The following is an 8,859-nucleotide window of genomic DNA, read 5'->3' on the forward strand; positions in this document are numbered from 1 at the left end:
GTCTACTATGTTCTGTCCCTGCTCTGGACTCTTCTAAATGCCTCTGGTTGTACTCTATCAGTTTAGAGCAAGGCACCAAGTGATCACTTGTTCTCTGCATTTTGATTGGCTGTGATTCTCTCTGAAGGTCTCAGTTTGTTACAGAGAGAAGGGTTTTTATTTTGTTTTTTGTTTTGTTTTGTTTTGATGAAGGGTGAAGAATACATTCCTCTGTTCGGTGAAGTTATTATTTCTCGTTGCAAAACACCATGACCTAAAGTGACTTAGAGAAGAAAGAATTGATTGGGCCTCATGGTTCCAAAGGGTTAGAGTGTATAATGATGGGAGACAGGACAGCAAGCAGGAGACACACCAGGATCTGCGCTATCTCAACAGGAAGCAGAGAAACCAAGTAAAATGGGGCAAGACTATAAACTCAAACGCCACACACACACCGATTTACTTTGTCCTTCAAGGCTGCACACCCTACAGGTTCCATAGTCTCCATGAACAGCACCACCAGCCGGGGACCAAGTATTTAAATACATGACCTTATGGGGGGGGGGGGACACCTAATCCAAACTACCATAAATGTCAGTCACTTCAGGCCTTGACTATAGCTTCATGTCCAATGTTTAAAATTGGGCAGGTGACCAAGATTTACCTTCCCCTACCTGTTGAGAATGCATCCAGGCCTTGCTTGACACTGGCTTGAACTGGAATCACTGAGGTAACACTCAGGATGGGGAGGAAAGATTTTATTTGTCTTACACTTCCATATTTCTGTTCATCACCAAGCAAAGTCAGGACAGGAACTCAAACAGATGGGAACCTGGATGCAGGAGCTGATGCAGAGGCCATGGAAGGTGTTGACTACTGGCTTGCTCATCGTGGCTTGCTCAGCCTGCTTTCTTGTAGAACCCAAGACCACCTGCTCAGGGATGGCACCACCCCCAATAAGCTGGGTCCTCCTCCATCAATCACTAATTAAGAAAATGGTTTTATAGTTGGATTTTATGGAGGCTTTTTCTCTGTTGGCCCCTCTTATACTATTTCTACCTGTTATCATAATTGGGCCTTGCACCCTCCAATGCATTACCAACTTGATCACCTATCAGACAAACAATGATAGGATCAGTATGACTTAATGCGTTTTTTCTTTGTTTGTTTGTTTTTGGCTTTTTGAGACAGTATTTCTCTATGTAGCCTTGGTTGCCCTGGACTTACTCTGGGGATCAGGCTGGCCTTGAACTCACAGCAATCCATGTGCTGTCTTTAAAGGTTTATGCCTTGCCCCACTCAAATGGCACTATTAAAGATAGTACCTTATCAAGATTTGACAGGGACACATAAGTCAAGGAGGAAATGAGGAACTGACCTGACTCCATTTAACTATGTATACTTGTAACATCTGCCCTAATTCTTCCACACACTAGTACCCCACTTAGAGTTCCAAACTATTTATCTGTTAAACCTCCTCTTACTGTGTGTGTGTGTGTGTGTGTGTGTGTGTGTGTGTGTGTGTGTGTGTGTCCGTCCATCCCTGTAGGCTTTAGAGTAGGCAGGGGAAAATGATCAGGATGAGGTACAAATGAATCAGGATGAGTCTGATTTTGGTATCAGTCCTGGGCCAAGATGTCTGGAGTCTGACCCAGAACATTTTACTTGAGCCATATTTTAGCACAGCACAATTTTGGAAAAGTTTTCAGATAACAATTTACTCAGCGCCATGTGTACAGCCAAGATTAATAAGTGTTTACATTGAAACTCTTTCCATATGGCCTCGTCTATGAGATGGTTTCTTGTTGACCTAGAAACAATGCTCAAGATAAGGGTCTTGGGAGAATGACTGAGGTAAACACAATGCCTGTGGGAGTCAGGATTGTCCTGGCCCTAAGATGACACAGATGTCACTTAGGCTGTTGTAAAGTACAAGTGACATCTCTCACAAAGAAGAACTTTATAGCCTAGAAGCTATGTTCAAGGTTTTGAGAGGATAAGAAAGCATAAATTCTTGAAGATAGAGGCCGAGCCTGGCTCATCAGACAGCAAAAGATCACCAGGTTGTACACTACAGGCAATCCTGGAAGAACATCTGGGCACCTCCTTCCGCTGAGAGGTAAGCTGTGTGTTTTACTGTCTTGTGTCTTGGCTTCTCCAGTGCTCATCTGTGTACACAAGATCTACATGTGTGGGACTCTGCTGGCTGAGGCTGAAATCTGCCTTCTCTGGATAGTCATTTCCTGTTCAGTCGATGAAGGAGGGACTCCCTTTCCTAGCGGGGTCCTCACTCAGCGGATTTGGGAACACCAGATTTTGTAAGGAGTGCCCCATAGTTCTAGAAGTCACTACTTTACACATAGGATAATTAAGTACGTTTTATCTTTTTGTGATAGGCCCAGTGATACTGACTGTAAACAAGGCACAGTATGTAGATTAAGCATCCTGGTACCCTTAGCCCTAGGGACTCAGACACATTCACTCTCATGACCCCTCCCCACTGCCCAGGGTTCATAAAGTTTGTTTGTTTTCACACTACCCTGACCATCTCAGACTTCTCATCCAGGGAAAAGAAGAGCTCCTGAGGGACACGCTGGCCTTCCATGACTTCCCATTGTTCAATGGAATAGGGAATTACCTGACCCACCATGGCAAGACCAGTCCAGACCACTGGGTAAGCACCTGCCCAGTCTGTTTCTCACAGGGCCTCCCTTCAGGCCTCAACCTGCTTCCCATGCCCAGCCTGTCAAGGTACAGGAAACAGAGAACTGTAACACTGTGGTACTATCACAAGCCTTTTGAACCCCCACCTAAGTGTCCATTGCCTTCTGATACCAACAATTTCATTGACCTTTTGCTGGTTTCGGGAGTTTGTTGGCTTTCTGTGCAATGACCTCAGCATGAAGAGCAGTAACATTTTTATGTCTTGTGGGTTCCTGAGTCTCCACTGCCTATTGAGATCTGTAGTCTCATTCTAAAAGGAGCTAACGTGTAACACCAGGTGTGAGAATTCATTTCCCACCTCCTCTGGAGAGGCCGGGGACATGGCTTTGTGTCCATGCTACTAGCCTCACTCCTGCAGTACTCTAGTCCCCCCACCCCGCCCCCAAGTGAGAAACAGGACCTCTGCTCTCAAGCTGCGTCCATTTCATCTGGAAGCAAGCAGTACCCAGACTGAACCCCTGGACACGGGACCCAGACCTGCCATCATGAAACAGCATACATGTGTGTTACTCAAGACAGCTATGGCCAAGACACAGGTGTAATGTAGACCTGCCTGCCTGCTGCTGGGTTAGAGGTAGACACATTTATAACCATGTACTGTGGGCACCATGATTGGCTATGCTTGGCTAGAAGCCTCATGGATCAAGTCTCACTTGTCCCTAAAGCCTGAGCTATAATCTGACTGCCTGAGATGGACGAAAAGACCAAATAACAGATACTGAAAATGTCACAGATGTCTAGAGCTGAAGGAGAGTGAGTACTGTGGACTTGTAAATTCACTTCTTTCTCACAACCTAAAATGTACATTTGTGGAGAAACCACAGGGCATGCAAATTGGGAAGTGTGTGTGTGTGTGTGTGTGTGTGTGTGTGTGTGTGTGTGTGTGTGTATGCATATCATACCTCTGTGTATGCATGACCTTTTTCAGCATAATCAGGTGCTTTTTGAAAACGAGGGAACCCTCTGCCTTCCCCTAGCATCAGCACTGAGGGAAGCCCACCCAAACCAAGCAGTACCCCACTCTGACTTGGGTAATAGAACATATGTGGCTGGCTGAGAGGGCAGAGGTGTGGACTGTCAGGCAAGACTCAGTGGACTCAGTGCAGCAAAAGAAAAGTGGAGATCATGCATGGGAGAACAAAGGGTTTATTAGACTCAACTGGGGGCACTGAGCCTGTGAGAATGCCTGGAGGACCTCGGAGATTTATGGCGTCCACAGTGGTGGAATTATATCTTGGTATTCTGCCTCTTCCCTGTGCTGTCTGCCTGCATCCAGGACCAGGAACAGCATGAAGAGGCATTCCAGGAGGTTCAGATCTGAAAGCCCAAGAGGCATATGGAAACCTACCGAGCAGGGACTGGCACAAGGACTAAAAAAGAAGTTGTCTTACGCCCTACCCCCACCTCAGAGTACCTACAACCCACAATGCATCACTAGAGGGTTCCAGGTAGGAGTGCTTACACATTGGGATACAAGGAGGAGGGCAGGAATAACAGGAAGTGCCATCACAGCAAGGCCTGCAGGAGGAGGACTGAGGCCAGGCTGAACAGAAGCACCCCTGCCAGGGTCCAGGTGCTGCCCCCAGTGGGAACTGCTGCATTGCAGAGGTCTTCCTTGCAGCAGGAAATGTTGGAGCGGATGTCAGCACCCATGATCTGAGTATTATCAAGATAATCCAAGTTGTCAGGGCAGGTGGGGAGGCAGGACTTGTTCTTTACCTTCAGTTTCTGAGAGCCTGCAAGACATCAAGGAGTGACCTCACAGCTTACATAGGAGGAACTCAGCATCCCAAAGTCTGAGGCCCATGCCACCAGGCCTGAATGGCCCAGCCTTGTCTCTAAGGCATATTGAAGCCAGACATGGAAGCTCATACTTATAATCCCAGAATCTGAACGACTAAGGCAGGAGGATTTTTATGAGTTCAAATCCAACCTGAGGCACAGGGGGAGTTCTAGGCCATCCTGGAGCTAGAGTGAGACCCAGTCTTTTTTTTTTTTTTTAAATTTATTTCTTATTTTGTATACAGTGGAGGCTAGAGGAGGGCACTAGATATATCATAGATAGTTGAGAACCATATTTGGCTGCTTGGAATTGAACTCAGGAAATTTGTAAGAGCAGGTGGCGTTCTTAACCACCCAGCCATCTCTCCAGCCCAAGATAGTCTTAAGAAACAAACCAAACCAAACAAAAACATGGGTTGGCCAGGTGTCTTGGTGGATAAACGGCTCATTTGTGCAAATGCAGGACCCCAGTTCCAACTACCAGAGCCAATCATAGATGGGCAGGTATGGTGGCCTACTTGTAATCTCAGTCCTCAGGAGACAAAATGACAAGTGTAAGCTCACTGGATAGACTAGCTGAACCTGTAAGCTCGGAGTTCAACAAGAGGCACTGCCTCAGTAAAGAAAACAGTTGTCAAGAAAGACACCATCAACTTTTAGGCTCCACACACTTGTACCCACCAGTGCACCTGCACGCACACATATATACACACAAATGAACATACATACACTGTGCTGAGGCCTCCATCAGTGAACTGCTTGCATGGAACCCCAAGGTCCCAAGTTCAATGCCCAGCACCCAGGTAAAGAGACAACCAGGCATAGCTCTGCTTATGATCTCTGTGCTGAGGAGGAGGCAGGAGGTCCCAGGAGCTCTCAACCAGCTGCCCAGCCTACTTGGCAAACACCAGATCCCAGTGAGAGATCCTGTCTCAAAAACAACATGGTTGTGACTAGAGGAATGGCTCAGCAGTTAAAAGCACTTGTTGCTCTTGCAGAGGCCCAGGGTTGGAGCTTGAACCCATACGATGGTTTGCAAGAATCCATAACCCCAATTCTAGGGGAACCACACTCATTCACATAAAATAAAATTAATAATTCTTTTAAAATATAGACAAGGGGCTTAGCAGTTAAGAGCACTGTGTGCTCTTCCAGAGGTCCTGAGTTCAATTCCCAGCACCTACATGGAATCTGATAGTGGAATATGCTGCCCTCTTCTCCATGCAGGCATACATGCAGAAAGAGCACACTTACATAAAACAAATGAATAAAGTAAATTAGACAGTGCCTGAGAAATGATACGTAAGGATGTCTTCCAGACTCTACATAGATGCACACATACTCATCCACAGTCATAGACAAGCACACACACACACACACACACACACACACACACACACACACACACACACACACACAAGCCCCAGAGTCAGCCTGGGTCTAATTTCACAGTCTGATTTCACCCAGTGGCAATTTCACCCAGTGGCATAGCAGAAAGGGCAGCTAGCCTCTCAGATTCTGGCTGTTCCCCCAGGCGTTTGGACCTAGGAGATCTGCTCCAGGAGACCTCGGGCTGCAGAAGGAAACAGGAAACTGAGTAGAGGGTGGGTCTGCTCCTGCCTTGTCTATCTGGAGGATATGCCTGGATGCTGACACTTCGAGGGATCTGCTTTGTCCCAAGGTCCCTTTTCCATCAACATCCCAGGCTCATTCCTTCAGCCTAAACTCCAGATTCCTTCATGAAATGCAAAGACTCACTAAGTGCTCTCAGGTCTCCGGGTCCTTCAGGAGCCAGTGAGACCCTAGACATAGAGTAGGGGCAGGAGCACCTCATGGCTGCACTGGTGAAGGGGGGAGAGGGTGATGATGACAACTGTGAATTCCACAGGGGCAGCCTGCTTTAGGACCACCTTCCAGCACATACCTGGACCCCAGGGCACAACCCCCACTTTGCAGGCATCCCACATCACTCCCAGGAGGCCCCAACTTGTGGGGAGGGGAGCTATGGGTTATAAATAACTGGTCCACAACAAGTGCACAGACCTTTTGTCCCAAGCCACCCCACACCCATCTTCAATCAGACCACAGGGAACTCACCCACCAAGGCTTCCACATCGTGAGTGACACAGACTCCATCAGGGTAGGGGCAGGTAAGAGATTGGCAGGAAGTTTCAGATGTGGCCCCCCAGCAACTGTAGCAGTGCAGCCCCTGAGCTGAGAAGGAAGCCAACACATGAGGGCCAGGGCATGGGCTTCTTCGCCTAGACCCCTCCCCTGCATCGGCTTTACTTCCACACAGCTGCTGGTCTATAGGACAGAGCAAGAACACTCCACCAAAGGGAACAGTGAGCCAAGAGCCCCTTGGTCAAATATGCTGGGTCCTAGCCAGCCCCACAGGAGAGACCTGGACCCCAAGAGGTATTAGGGAAACAGTCACCATAGCAGGAAGATGGAGATAGCTGATGTCAGATGACATGGTGAGGGGATGAGTGAGTAGGTACTGGGCAGCACAGGGCCAGCTGATGGGGAAGGCTGTTCTGACCTCCTTCCTCCATCCACCCCTGCAGAGCTGGCCCCTGGCCCTTGGAGCATGACATGCACTGGACTTCCCACAGGCAGTTCAAAGCTGAGGCTCACCATCAGACCTCCCACAACAGCACAGATGTAACTAGAAGTAAAGTGGTATCTGAGGCCTCAGAATCTTAGAGTACAGACGTCCTAGCATTTGGACCTTGGCTAGGGTGGGACGTAAGAAAAAGGTCAAACGATGAGAGTTAAGGATTCTAAACTCTTAGACTTGGCAGCTGGGACAGGAAAAGAAAGCTCTGCCAGCTTGTCTATACCTAGGCCAGTACCCTGGCTCTGTTTAAGGATAGCAGGATAAGTCTGTGGACAGTGCCTACTGGTGGTCTAGGACTCAAGAAAGAAATGCTATGGGTCCTGAGGAGTGTCATCTGCTACCCTACACCTCCCCCAATGCTCACAGCAGAGGTGGTGAAGTTCAAGAGCCTGACTCGGCCATGGTGAACGCTCCGAGGCTGACGCTGGCCGGTTTACAGAACTAGCACAGGAGGGTTCACACACAACAAGCCAACACCAAAGGGCATCCCCTGGCCTCAGCCTACTTCAGGCACTGGGCATACAATGAAAATGCCAGTGCATTCACAACTCTCAGGGACTTTAAAATCTCCCTTGCAACAGCCTGCCCCTCCCTCATTTTCCAGTTCACCTCTCTCTGTACACAGTAGGGCCACAAGCAGAATGAGCACACACGACTTTGTAGCATGGGAACTTTTCATCCTAGGAGAAGACCTGGGTAGACAGACAAATCCTTAGAAGTTGGAGCCAGTTAACAGCCCCCAATCACAGCCCTGGGCTCTCCATGTCCTGCACAGGCTCAGGCATTCAATCTCCCACCCTCCAAACCTCCACACGTTTCCCCAGGAACAGATATCTGCCTGCTTTGCTTCTCCACCACCCACCCAGCTTCCATTCCTAATCCCAAGCTCCCACCCAGCGCTATCCTGAGGACCCTTCCCTCTGCTTGCCACCCCACAGCCCCAGCCTGATACCTCATCTCACTCCTGTCTGTGACCAGGCTGTAGGCACAGTGGAAACTTCTAGCTAGATGTGGGCTGATATAAGTACCCTACTGTCCCTCGGCTCCTCCCAGCTGGTTTCTTTAAAAAAAAAAGGGGGGGGGGGGTTTCTGTGATTACTCCAGGCCAACAACGTCATTGCCTAAGAGTTGACTAGGCTTGTTGCTGACATAGAGGAGCCGAGCCAGACATGTAAAGCAGTTGAGGAGTTGCTATTTGGATAGCCAGGGAATGGGGCAGCTTGCCCAGCCTTTTCCTGGTATGGTTTTTTATTTTTTTGATTTGTTTTGTTTTGCTTTAGTTTGCTTTTGGTTTTCAAGGCAGGGTTTCTCTGTGTAGCCTTGGCTGTCCTGGAACTTACTCTATAAACCAGGCTAGCCTCAAACTCACAGCCATCTGCCTGCTCTGCCACCTGAGTGCTGGGTGCCTCTATCACCTGGTTGTTTACTGTTTCTAAATATAGGATAAGGAATTCAGTGGCTCAGAGACCCCTGCCCTCTTTCATACAAGCAGTTAAGGGACTCACATGTACTTGTAGCCTGGCTTTGGTGAACAAGGACCGAAGGATGCTTGTGTTCAAAAGTGAGGGTCCTGAGCCAGGAAGTAACTGACAGCTGTGATCAGGGATGTCAAAAAGTGTCTGATGTGTTTGGGTGCCATCTGGTTCTGCAGGTGATGTTGGCATCTTGTGGCAAGAGCCACAGATGCTTTTCACAGCACAGGACAGTTGATACAGAGGTTGAATGATCTCAGTGTGTGTTGTTTGAATTGGACA

The 8,859-nt window shown here is 48.3% G+C and overlaps 1 protein-coding gene across 1 annotated transcript; it reads right to left on the reverse strand.

The window, feature by feature from the left end:
• Positions 1-4,209: 4,209 nt before the first annotated feature.
• LOC127201288 (lymphocyte antigen 6A-2/6E-1-like) lies at positions 4,210-7,784 on the reverse strand. The gene is made up of 3 exons (XM_051159736.1): positions 7,715-7,784; positions 6,583-6,699; positions 4,210-4,439 (listed from the first exon to the last, which is right to left on the reverse strand). The coding sequence occupies exons 1-3, from the start codon at positions 7,782-7,784 to the stop codon at positions 4,210-4,212; spliced, it is 417 nt and encodes a 138-aa protein (XP_051015693.1).
• Between the last annotated feature and the right edge of the window lie 1,075 nt (positions 7,785-8,859).

The sequence above is a fragment of the Acomys russatus genome, chromosome 17 (genome assembly GCF_903995435.1).
Source record: "Acomys russatus chromosome 17, mAcoRus1.1, whole genome shotgun sequence".
Classification (NCBI taxonomy): domain Eukaryota; kingdom Metazoa; phylum Chordata; class Mammalia; order Rodentia; family Muridae; genus Acomys; species Acomys russatus.

Bases quoted from the DNA above. Each gene is read 5' to 3' on its own strand.
- LOC127201288 (XM_051159736.1), bottom strand. From the start codon at position 7,784: ATGAAAAGTTCCCATGCTACAAAGTCGTGTGTGCTCATTCTGCTTGTG. The intron at 6,700-7,714 runs GTGAACTGGAAA...CTTCCTTCTCAG, and splicing joins CCTACTGTGTACAGAGAGAG to CTCAGGGGCTGCACTGCTAC. The intron at 4,440-6,582 runs GTGAGTTCCCTG...GATGTCTTGCAG, and splicing joins CGATGTGGAAGCCTTGGTGG to GCTCTCAGAAACTGAAGGTA.